Consider the following 12598-nt stretch of genomic DNA (forward strand, 5'->3'; position numbering starts at 1 on the left):
AGGCTCTGAGGAACATAGTGTTGCATTTAAATTGCAAAGGGAAGCGTCGTGCACATTTGCTTCTAGCAGCAAAATACTTTCATGGCCTCACATGCTCTAACAAAATGCATTAGAATCACATAACCATAGAATCATTCAGGTTAGAAAAGACCTCCAAGATCATCTGGTCCAACCTTTAACCTAGCACTGACATTACAAATGGCAGCATTGCAGTCTCTGCCTTTGAATACTCACACTTTCCATAGTGTTTTTAAATAAATAAAAAGGCTATAAGGAGAGAAATCGGTCATTCAGTGCTGCGAGAACTATGATTTCCCTCTTTTTTTAAACAGAGAATGTGGTGTGTGGAAAGTCCCTACGAAACAATTTCCAGATTAGAGCTGTTCATTCTCTGCCAAGAGCTGTGTAAGCATGAACCACAATGAGTGCAGTTGTAGGATCACAGAGCAGCCATGGAACAGGTTGTCTGCAGCAGAAAATAGGAGGCAGAAGGACAGTACGTATGGAAATGTCCCTAACTGAGGACTACAACTCATAGACGGAGCTGGCCTATTTAAGATTAGTCAGGACACCCCCCAGACCTTTGTGCTAGCCTGGAAACATCTTATTCTGCTATGGATTTGAGTGTAAGGTAAACTGCAGGTATCTGTGCCCTTGAGCAAACTTTCAAAATGTATAGATTAGTCTTAATGAATGGTTCAGCATCTTCAGCTCCCAGGCAGTACCCTTTTGCTGAATTTGTAATAGAATCACTAAAATTGTTTACAAGCCCTCTAAGCAAAAACTAAGTCACTGGTTCCTGACAGCTCTGTTATTTCTTCCAGGCCTGACATTTCATTTCTAATTTCCTTCTGTATCTGCATGTAAACTGTGTCATAAAAAAAGTAGGAAGAAAAAGGAGGAAGCAGGCCACTCTTTCTTGTTGATGGGACTACCCTGCTTGTGCTGCAACTCCTGTTGCTTGGTTCTGGGTGAGGGGTGGGCTCCTCTGGCAGGAGAATTTTTAAATCTTCGAAGGTCATTTGAAAAGTTCTTCAAGTCAGGCAGAAATTGGGGCCTCCTGCATCCTGTGCATTTAGAGAATTTGAGGTTATTTTCTCTGTTTCTTTCATTCAACTACCTAATTACAGAATCCATAAATATTAATGCTCAAAATAGCCTTTCCTTCTAGATTTAGAGAGAGGGAAAGTGATATAAAATTAAGGGATTAAATTGGAGTAAGAGGCTAGAGTTTTTCCTTCCTTTCATCTCTACTCTTTCTATCTTTCTGTGTTTAACCTAATATATCAAACATCACTTGATAATGATTTCTCAAATGTCTAGACGCTTTTAATGCCATTTTACATTTTTTAACCTCTTTGTGACACAGCATCACTTCTCACTCTGTCTCCAAGTACTAATCATACCACACAACCATGGAAACAGTAGCAATGAGTTTACCATTAATTTCTATGAATCAGGCCAAGATATCACCATCTCATAAAGAAGGCTTCAGACCAATGTTTGACCAGATCTGGAGATGTGACAGCAAGCTCTTGAGCTGTCCTGTAGCATGCGGGATGATTCCTGTGGCAGCCCAAGGGGTCTATGGGCAGTGGGGCCCTGTCGTACCGGGCATCCCAGAAAAATCACTGGGGTGAGCTCCCAGCCTGGGAGGTGGGTCTGCATTTTTGCAGCTACCCTTATAATGAAGTGAGCTATGAGAAAGCTCTTTTTATTCACACGAACGGAAATTGTGTGTAAAGTCCTTAAAATCAAGCAAGCCACAGCTGGGTACTTCATATGCTTTTTAAAGCTTTTCCAACTCTAAGTTGTTTCTCTGTCCTTCCTATGTTGTTTCCATAGCAAGTCACACCTACTGACACTTAGGGCAATTGGCTTAATTCCTGAAGTTTCTGACTTGCAATTACTCAGGCTTGAGTTCTTTATCATCTAAATATTGAGGAGGATTGCATGGTATCGTGTAGATAAATTTATTATCTTTAGTTTCTATACAGTTCTCAAAGGAAAGAGAAACATTATGCTCAGAATTTTAATGCAATACATTCTTTACTTTCTCCTTTATTACAAAATACTATTTTATATAATTTATTTCTAACATTATTTGATGAAACAGTAATATTTTATAACAAATTGTACATCTAATATCATATGGATTAAAGCTATCTATCACCTGCTATGTTTTTCATTTGTAGTGTGTTACTTAGACAGTGATATATAACAATAAGTACAGCTTTATCATGAACTGTGATGGTAGAAAAGATTACAAGAGTATTAGGATAAGCAAACTTGTTACAAGTGTAGCTGTTGCTAGAGGACACGTTGATTTTAATGGCTTGAAGAACTTCAGTTGTGTTTCTCACTTTGTAATTTTTTCATGTGTGTATGTAAAAGTAATTCACATTGACCAAAACAGTTTTGAAATGTGGAGAGTGGGAACTAAATACTGCCGTTTGACTAACCTGGTATATTTTGTGCTAACCAAAACCACAAAATGCATCATTGTGTAGTTATGTAAGCAGAACCTATTTATCAAGGTTCCTAACTCTTAAGTTTTCAGTTTTTATTATGTTAAAAATGATGATTTATTGAATTTATTTGCATGAAAACAGAGTTTGGCAGAAATCAGAGGAGCAGAACGTCATCTGTCAAGCAAGAAATATGACAAAGTTGTACAAACCATCATTTATAAATATTTTTAAGCATTGTTTCCCAAGGAACTGGGAGTCCTACAAATGCTCTCACAATCACTTCCTTCTCCTCCCCTCTAATATTCACACCAATTGTCCAAATTTGGCAAAGATTTATTAGTGAGGTTTTAGTTTCATAAGAAATGACTGCTGGCCAGGGAAGAGAGCTCCCAGACGGTGCCTCCACCCTGTACCCACTCAGAGCAGGGCAGCCCCACAGGCAGCTCCTTCGTGGCTCTGAACAAGGGACAACGGTCACTGCCACTGCCTGGGCAGCCCAGATGGGACTGCAGAGATGTGATGCGGATGGAGCAGGGCTCTGGGATTGCCTGCTGAGAGGCGAGATCCAAAAGTCATAGCAGAAGGATCTGAAGGACAGCTTGCATTGCCATTAGGTAAATATAACATCACCAATGTTTTAAAGATAACTTTTTAGTTAGTGGATTGTTGGTATTTTTGGTCACCGTGGGTCAGGCTTCCAAAGGTATTTAGGTAAGTAAAGGCACAGCTGGGTGCTTAATGTTATTCATAAGGGTTCTTGCAGTGCAAATAAATAAATAGGGATAAATGGCTATGGATGTTTAACTTTCCAAGGTGCCTTTAAATATCCCACTGGACTTCATGTTGACAACTTTGACAGTTCAGTGATACAGCCTTCTGGTTTTCACAGGCTTAGGGCTGTTCATTCACTTTCAGTTGGGCTTTTACAGAGATTGAAAGAGAAAAAATAATAATAATAATAAAATAGGAAAAATATCTTCCTTTTTCCATTTTCATAGGTGAGTCCAAATGGAGAAAATAGGCTTCTTCCACCTACTAGTGAAACTCACACCCACTGTAAATAAAGATAGAACTTTACTGCATGATATAAAGTAGAAATATTTGTAGTTGAAAGCATAAATTCTAGCATTTGATCTGTTACATAGATTGCAGGTAAGATGCTTTTTGCGGTACGTGAAAGTTGTGATTTAGCCATGAACATTTGTCTTGACCTTGAGAGACAGTGAACATTTCTCATCATACAGAGCATGTAGGAAGGTAAACAAAACAGCAGCATCCTCAGCCTTACTCATGAATATGTAAGGAAGGCCACTGGTGCTTATGTTCACCTGAATCTCAGTTGTTGGTTGGTCCAGGGTGGATGCTGGAAGTGGCATGCATCGGGGAACACCTGTGTTAGTCCCATGGGGAGGCAGCTGGGGGTTGGGTGGGCTGGGTAGCCCATGTGCATACATCTACACTGCTCCCAGTGCCTGAGTGAGCCCCGAAGCAATCTGGCTCTAGTCCAGTGCTTGGGTCCCATGTGCTGGGACATGCAGTGACTGGGGCACAGCCACCTCACCTATGAGTTTTCTGGTTGAGTGTTAGCTTTCCATAACCAGCATGACACACTAAAACATGTTTTCTCTAACCCATCCTATTTGGGTATATTTTTCTGCTTTCTGGGTATATTTCTTCTGCTATGGCTTTCACTGCTGAAAATAGTGCTGATAGTGTTCCTTACTTAAATACTTTAACTAGAATGGTGGAAGCTTGGGCTTTAATGTAGGTTATTGTGATTTCAAATCCAAATCCATCTGATTTATTTTAAAAAAATGAATAGAAGTTAAAATATATATATATTATTATTAAAAAAAAAAAAAAAGAAAGAAAGAAAATTACATTTAATTGCTCTGTGTAAGCCTTACAACTTTTACATGTGACTTGTGTTAATTATAATTAGCAAACCCTTACTTGTTTGTACTGTGATGTGCAGTAGTGGTACAGTTGTTTGTTGTTAGGCCACAAACTTTTATAGACTTGCATATATTTTACAAACTACTTTAAAAGCATGTGTAAAATAAGTAATGCCCTACCTTTAATCTAAATTTTTAATGGGTGTAGAAAGGCTTCCTAAAGTACATATATAATTATTACTTATTAGAAACACTGCACAGAACCACACAAGTTGAAAGTAAACTTTGTATGTGAAGCATCTTGCACTTCTTTCCTTAGCTAAGCAAGTATTCCAGTTGCATATTGTGGTTCGTAGCTCAACATTTAGCATGTGTGTATTTCATATTCTTAATTAACCATGATACTTAGTCTAATAGTTAGTGATAATCTGTGGATCTACTGGCTTTTTTTAGTATATTTGATACATTAAATGCAGAAAAAGATTCAATTGCTCAAAAACCTCACAAGCTAAGGAATTGGCTATTGCATTCTCTTTTTGTTCTCTTTATTAGTAATACATTGAAAAATCCAGGAAAAGTAGGGGCTCTTGTCATTTTTGGTAAGATCCTTTGGATGCTTAGAGGAAAGTTATTTAATCCTTATTTGAGGGACAGAATTTGGGTTGTAAATGGTGATTTTAACAATTTTTAAAAGCATAAGTGTCCCTTATGTTTTCACCTAAAAAGAATATTCTTTATTTCTCACTCTAAACAGTTAGTGTTTTTCTTTGCTGAACAGTTTCAAACTACATTTCAGATACAAATAAAGTCGATCCAACTGGGTAGTATAAACATCATATTAATTTTGTAAGTCATTAAAAAGAAATCTGGCAAGCAAGTTGCCAGTATAATTTTAACATTGTCTCACAGTTAGACTCATATGTATTCAGTGTTCAATGAAAAATATGATCTTTTGCTATGTTTGGAAAGCTCTACTTTTAGAATAACATTATTGCTTTAAAATTATATATGTATGTGTCTCTCTCACTTTGGCTCTTTGTGGAGCTTCTTAACACAGCCTGCCTGTTTGGTGCGTCTTCCAAGGAGATGAACAAGGCAGTTCTGCCATCGTTGGCACACGTTTTGATACCTGATGCACATATTCACTAGGACCTCATTCCTCTTGGCAATTTAAACCATTCCTGGCCATTGTAGATGAAACAATCAGCACTAAAACTTTATCAAGACATTTGCTGAACCAGTTGTATTTCAGTTGTAGAACTTGTAAAAAGAGTGGTAAAATACTAACCTCACTTTTGGAATTTTGCCCCACATTTTGCCCCTCTCTGATGTTCTGGCAGTTTTTGTCACTATTTTGGGGGTGTTTCTTTCTCTTCCTCAGGAGCAGTTTCTTTGTGTTTGACCAAGTCTTTTCCAACTTTAGAAGACCAGAGAGCTTTCATGAGCTTGCTGAAATTAGCAGTCAGAATTCCATTCTTTGATAAACATGCCATCTTGTTTGCTTATTTCTTCTGGAATAGAAGAAATTTCTTCTAGAAATTTTACACTATTCTAATTCCTGTTTCTTCAAATAGCTTAGTTTGAATAAGTGTGCTAATCAGGCACAATCATTTTTTTTTCTGGGTCTTTTCCACTTGAATGGAAGATATTTCAGGTTATCAATTTAAATCAGCAAATTATTCCTAAGCAACTGAAATGAATAACAGTGAGAGCAGACTGTGAAGAACTATGCAAGGACATTATGAGACACGTCACTAGCAAATACAAAGACAAATACAATTATGTGTAGAGAAATGTAAGCTGCTAGACCTTGAGCCAACAGCTGTAGCTGTACATGAAAAGTGATGGGTACTGAGTTGACCCTCACCATTCAGGAATGTGATCTTAGCACCAAAGATAGTTACAAGAAAAGATTGGTGCTCAGAAATGCTCCTGTTCCCTGTTCCCCAAGAGTGAATGTTCAGATTTGTTAGGAATCCAAAAAGTTTACATGGGATCAAGAGGAAGACAGACGAGAGAGCTCTGTCAAGGGTGTCAGGACAGATAACTACATCAGGCTCAGTAAGTTCTCTGAGCTGAGGTAGCAAGAAGCTGGGAAAATATAGGGGAAATGACATATGCTTGTTCTGTTCTTGCTCTTCTGTGCTCATTGCCAGAGAGGGGACCAGAAGGATTTTTGGTCTGAACCAGTATCTTGGTCCTTGTATTCTCAAAGCAAGCTTGTTAGACATAATGGGAGAAATGTAACACTAGGTCTATTGTCAAATGTTTTCAAGATATCCTTAGGGTACTGTATTCTAACAATTTTGTAAATATAACCTAGATTTGAAATGTAGTACAGTTATATTTCCCAGTCTGTCACTAATATAATTTGCCTGGGTTGCATTCCTTGTTTTCATAGCGCTCCTTTCCCATTTTCTTTCTTCCTGGTCCTCTGTCTATTATTTTGACCCAGTAACACAAGCTGTATAGGTTGATGAGGCCTCATGTGTCTTCAGAAGTAATGTTTGTTTTTGTTGAGATTAAAAACATTAAGAAAACACCATAATTTTGGGGTTTAATTGAAAATTTCTCTTTATTTTAAAGTTAAAAGGGATTCACCCAGATAGAAAAAATATCTAGATGTCTAATTTATAGTACTGACTCACAAAGAATGAGATTATTTTGGTACAGACCCAGATATTGCAGCAAGTGTTATTGCCATGGGATTAACACATGCCTGACCAGGGCACTGGGAGTGTTTATTCTTTGTTTAGAAAGGAAAGCTTACCAATAAACCAATAACATTCAATTTTTTCAGCACTCTTCTGTGGAAGTTTATGCCAGCCATGAATGCATTGCATGCATTTCTGGTCAGGGTTACTGGAACAAAGGTGAATTGAGATGGACGTGGATGTTTATGGGCATGCAAAAGCAGTGACCTACCTCATGTGCTGTTGTAGGGTGTTACCTGCAGGCTGCATGTCCATAGAGAGTTTTGAAGCTGGCCCACAGTCTACACTTAGTTCAACATTAGCATTGCAGATGGTGCAGGATGTCTTCCAGCAGATGTGCGTGTTATGTCCTGCACATCTGGGCACCTCTCTGTTTTACTGTAGTCCCTGAGGCTCACTGGAAGGGAGGATGCTGTATTGCATCTGCAGGAGTTCCAGGCTGAATCAAAGGTGGTCTTCAGTCCAAGCACTGGATTTAATTGTTTATAAAGCTGCTGAAATGTCTCTACTTTTTTTTTTTTTTAAAAAAATATAGTATCTTTCCCTCTTCCTCTTTATTTCCTTTCCCTCTCTCTCACACTTTTTTTTTTTTTTTTTTTTTTTTTGGTTTTTAGCTGTTACACTTGGCAAGTTTCTTTCCTTGCATTTGGAAATAATTGTTTTCTAAATACTACACAGTATATCTGCCAAATTTAACACCTTAAAAGGAAGCGGGAGCAAGAGACCTACCTGGGAATGTAGTAAATGTAGTGATCCTTTACCAAGTGCTAAAAAGGAAACTTCCCAAATATAGCACCTAAAATCAAAACCATCACGTTCCCAACATTAACCATAAAATATCACAGGCTATCGCCTACGTAGTTAAAAATAAAAATTAAAAAAAAAAAAAAAAATCACATTTCACTCAGCCTTATAACTTCCTTCTTTCTTTCTACACACAATGATAAAACATGTGTGGCTATTATTTTATTATTCTCTTTTAGCAAATGAGTATGGTTTGGGAACATGCAATCTTTATGTAGTCAGTATTAGAAAATCCTACCAGTTCATGAGAAAGCAGGAATAGTTTGGCAATTTAGAGAAAAAAAAAAAAAAAAAAAAAAAAAAAAGGAAGCAAGACTTAAAAAGAGCACAGCTAATACTAAAAGTGACCTCATCTTGGAGAGTTTTGCAATGGCATGACTAGCCAGGAGGTTCTGCATCAGAGCAGCTCTACCGCTGTCACAGGAAAAGGGAGGAATATTTAATCTCTCCTTCAGGCATTCTTGGAGATGGGAATCGGAAGGTGGCTCAAGGTATCGTTGTGTTCCTGCTGTTTCTGATTGCAGTTAGTTTCCGTAGAGGCTCACTGCAGCTGAATGTATGTTATGGCAGCCCTGAGACAGCTCTGAGATGCATATGTTAATGGGAGAGTAAGGCTTGCATGGGAAATGCAAAGCTTTTATGGAGAACAGCTCGGCAAGCATAAGAAGTCGCGTTAAGTATCCTTAAACATCAGCATTGGTAAGTGCTGGGAGTAAGCCATGGCAAGATACTTTTTGGTAAAACCCTTACGTTTATTGACATCTCTGGAAGACATCATCTCCACCGTCATTGCCCAGTCCTCAGAGATTATTTCAGTGTGTCCGGAGTGTGCTTAATATTTGGTCAGATGTGCTTGGTTTGGTCAGATTTCCAGGTAGGTGATTAGCACACAGCAGAGGAGTGGGGACAGGGACAGCTGTTATGGGACAAGGAGCTCAGTGAAGCTGCTGGCCCACCTCGTCAGCCTGGCCAGCGAGCCTTGGGCAACCTCACCATGCCTGACTGCAAAGGCAGGCATTATGATCTGTGCATGCAGAGACAATCGTGCAGTGTTGGATAGCGTTTCAGAAAGAAGGGAATAAAACCCACAGTGAGCCGCTTTGTGTGCTTCTTTGCTCTTTGTGTTTTTATTCCCCTTAAAAATGGTAATAGCTGCTTGGAAAAGGGGGATGCTGGTTATCGCTCCTGGTGCATGAGTGTTTCTTTATCTGGTTGGACTCCAACTGCTACCATCATGTATTTAATAATAATATTTAACCAAGCAAATGATTTCAAAAGTAGTAGAGAAAAATAAAAGAGGATATGTATGTTCATGGCTTCCTTTCAATTTAGATCTTGTCTTTCTCAATAATTTGAGGTATTTTCCCTCATATTCAATGGCATATTTTGCATATAACAACTTCTCTGTAATAGATACTCTATGTAATTTAGATGTAATTTTTGATACATTAACAACCCAAGGGAATTTAATTAGTTTTCATAAAGCTTTACTAAGAGTTAAGAATAACCCAAAATGACAATTATAATAGGGATAACAAAGTTGCTCTTGTTTAAGTTTAAAAGTTGATTTTTATTTTTTTTAAATCAAAATTACTTAATTACTTTGTAAATCAGCTGTCCTGCATTAATGTCTAAACCCTCATGTTAATGCTGTCTTGATTCTGCTGCCAGAGGTCTCTAGTATCTGCCAAGGAAGACAAGTCTTTGCCCCTAAAATGGGGAGGGTATATATAGGACCATTTCTTAAATCTCCTTTGTAATGACTTGGAGGGGCAAAATATGCCAGAGCAATAGTGGACTCTTTTGATGCTGATATGTTATAGGAACCTCTCCCAGAGAGAGATAATGCTCCCCCAGCAGCTTCTGCAAGTTACGTTGTCTAATTACAATTGAACTACAGTGTACACTAAAGAATATATGCTTTTTCCTTATGGGCTTTAATAGTAAATGCATTTTAAATGCAGACGATCACCAGTCTTGGTAAAGTTTTCTTTCCATTAGTAAAGAGAGCATTGCTGATCTGAAAATCTGTCAGGTCATCCACATACCAGCATTACATCAATTGACTTTTGAATATTTTTCCATTAGAAAAGGCTCCATTTTACTCCCTCGCTGAAGTGGCAGACTTTCAGCTAGTGCGGTTTTTCCATTTATTGAATTTTGCAATAAAAGAGTTTTTGAAACAGATGTCAGTCATTGCTTAGGAGTGAGGCATTGTCAGAGATCTGTTTTCTTCTCTTTGCTATTTATTTATTTTTTAAGTTAAAAGAAATTCTTCTCTTCTCCCCCCATAATTTTAATTGTCACTTTTCAAAGCCCTGAATCATTTTCTAACCTATTATCTGTTGTCAGAACAAATATGAGCACCAAACCCTGATCTCACTGAAATATTTCAGATTAGCCATTGTTCTCAGCAGGAGCAGGACTGGATTAGTCTCTCAATTGTAAACCAGAAACAAGGGAGTGGACGTGTTACAGAAACATGTTTCATATTAACATCTTCCTTAGGGTGTGGATTGGACCTGTTAACACTTTCTTAATGTTTAAATTTTATAAAAGTAGCTGAATTTGTGCAATGAATAGTGTCTGGTATAAATTTATAGTGCACAGAACAACTCGTCCTGAAGGGATTTTTCTTTCTTGCAAAAAATTCCATTCAGGTAGAAAGATGTAGAATAACATTATGGATCCTGATCCTGAAACATACATGTATCTTTAATATGTAAGGACAAACTGAATATCTGCAGGCTATCAGATCGTCCATTGTCATAGATGAATAAAATGCTATAATCAAATCTCCGAGTACACAAGATTAAAAAAAAAAAAAAAAAAAAAAAAAAAAGCTTTACGTTTTGATTATCCTTTAGCAGACTGTAATTACCCCTATTAAAAAAGTGACATTTTGTCTAAAGAATATTTTTGTTAGATTTGATTGATTTATTTGAATGATTAGTTCTAAATTTTAGGAAGGTCACCTTGTATTATTCTAAAGAAAATTGTCTCTGTAAGGAAACTGTATTCTGAGCTGATGTCTGTTGAGGGGGATAAGCATTTATTAATTTGCCTTAGTACTTCACTGTTATTTTTAACATCAAAGAACATGGTTTCCAAAGGTGAGAGAACACAAAGCATCCGGTATTTATAATGTACGGGGTTAGGACTATAACCTAATGTAAACTTGAAGAGATTTAGTATAATAATATCCTTTGCTTGAGGGTAACATTTTGAAAACTTCATGGATTTTTTCTTTTATCCTGGCCCAATCTACAATCATATTTCTTTGATATTATTTCCTCTTAGCATTATAGTACAATTGACATTGATAGATAATATGGAGAAGCTGAACTTCACAGAAAGAGGAAAAAATAAGCCTTCGTGTATCATTGGCACAGAAATAATGGCCATGGAGGAGTTTCTGGCTCACTTTTATTTGTCTGCTGACAGCAAGCGCAACAGAGCTCTTGCTGACTGCTTTTGGCTCCTGTAGATCTGTAATAAACAGCTCAAGCGTATATATTTATTCTATAGATTAATCCAATTCGTTGAAGAAATCTGCTCCTAACTTACGAATATGTGTTAGCTAATGGAAATTTTCAGATGGAAAGATCAGCTTTTAATTTCATGCCAATTAATTAATACAGCTGTGTGGTACTGTCTTTTCCCCAGGTGTGGAAGGTGACTGTTTGAACCTCACTGTAACTAATAGTCCATATGTAATTTGGAAGAAGAAATCTTCAATGGAAGATCCCCAGGGAATAAATGGGAAGTCTGTAAGTAAACAGCATGTCAGTCCTAAGAAAAAAGTGATTGCTTTTAAAGTAGTAATTATTTTTGTTGCAACCAAGTCACTGGAAGGCTTTAGAAAGCTGCATGCACTTTTAATGATTGGAAGCAGTGGATGATGAAATTATTTCAGTGGTGGAGGCCTATGTGAAAGCTACATTGCTTAAGAAAATATGTATAGATTTAAAAATATTTTTCTTCAATAGTTCACGTTACAAGGTGATGATTGTTTCTTTCTCTAAGAAATATTCAGGTTGCTGCATTTATATAATTGTTAACATTTCGATCTGTTAGGGTTTTCATTCCATTATCTGAAGTTATTTCATTTTGCCGATGTGAACTCTTAGCTGCAGTCTTGTGTACCATGGCATTTTTTTTTATCATTAAAAAATATATATATCTTTAGCATCTTTATTTTTTCATGTCAATGCCTGTTTAGAAAGTCGCAATGGTAATAATTTTTGAAAACTATCAGACATGGTTAATACCATTTTAAAATAATACTTCATGCACAGTCAAATGATTAGTGTATGTTATGGATTTGTTAGTTTAGTTTGTGATATCATTCTTGGCACTCGGTGAACATTATAATGCCATATAGATGGTTTTATGCTGGATTGTTTTAACAGAAACAGTACACATTAAAACTGCCCTATTTTTATGAGTTGTAAAATAACTCCAACAACTACTATTTGGTAAATTTGATTAGACTTATTTCTTGCATTTTTTCTGGCTTATTTTCTGCATTTTACAGTATTTTCTGTCATCTCTCACTGTTTCCCTTGTATAACCAGTTTCCCCAATGCTTGTGTTAGTTTTTCACATAGCAACAGAGTAGAAAGAAATCAGCCACCTAATAACAAGCCTGCTGTGTTGTGTTTTTGTTGCACTTCTCGTCTAGTGTCATTTTTACTGTCTGAAGCAATATGGT

The 12598-nt window shown here is 37.0% G+C and overlaps 1 protein-coding gene across 2 annotated transcripts in view; it reads left to right on the forward strand.

Moving 5' to 3' along the window:
• Positions 1-12598, forward strand: part of EYA1 (EYA transcriptional coactivator and phosphatase 1) — a 163118-nt gene that overhangs the window by 996 nt on the left and 149524 nt on the right. Inside the window, exon 2 of one of the 2 annotated variants that reach the window (XM_038174190.2) lies at positions 11551-11654. In XM_038174190.2, coding sequence (XP_038030118.1) covers positions 11622-11654 — 33 coding nt within the window. In that variant the 5' untranslated portion in view covers positions 11551-11621. Of the gene's footprint in view, positions 1-11550; positions 11655-12598 lie in introns of those variants that run through there. The other variant, XM_021273521.4, reaches the window with a different exon arrangement.

This window comes from Anas platyrhynchos, chromosome 2 (assembly GCF_047663525.1).
Source record: "Anas platyrhynchos isolate ZD024472 breed Pekin duck chromosome 2, IASCAAS_PekinDuck_T2T, whole genome shotgun sequence".
Classification (NCBI taxonomy): Eukaryota; Metazoa; Chordata; class Aves; order Anseriformes; family Anatidae; genus Anas; species Anas platyrhynchos.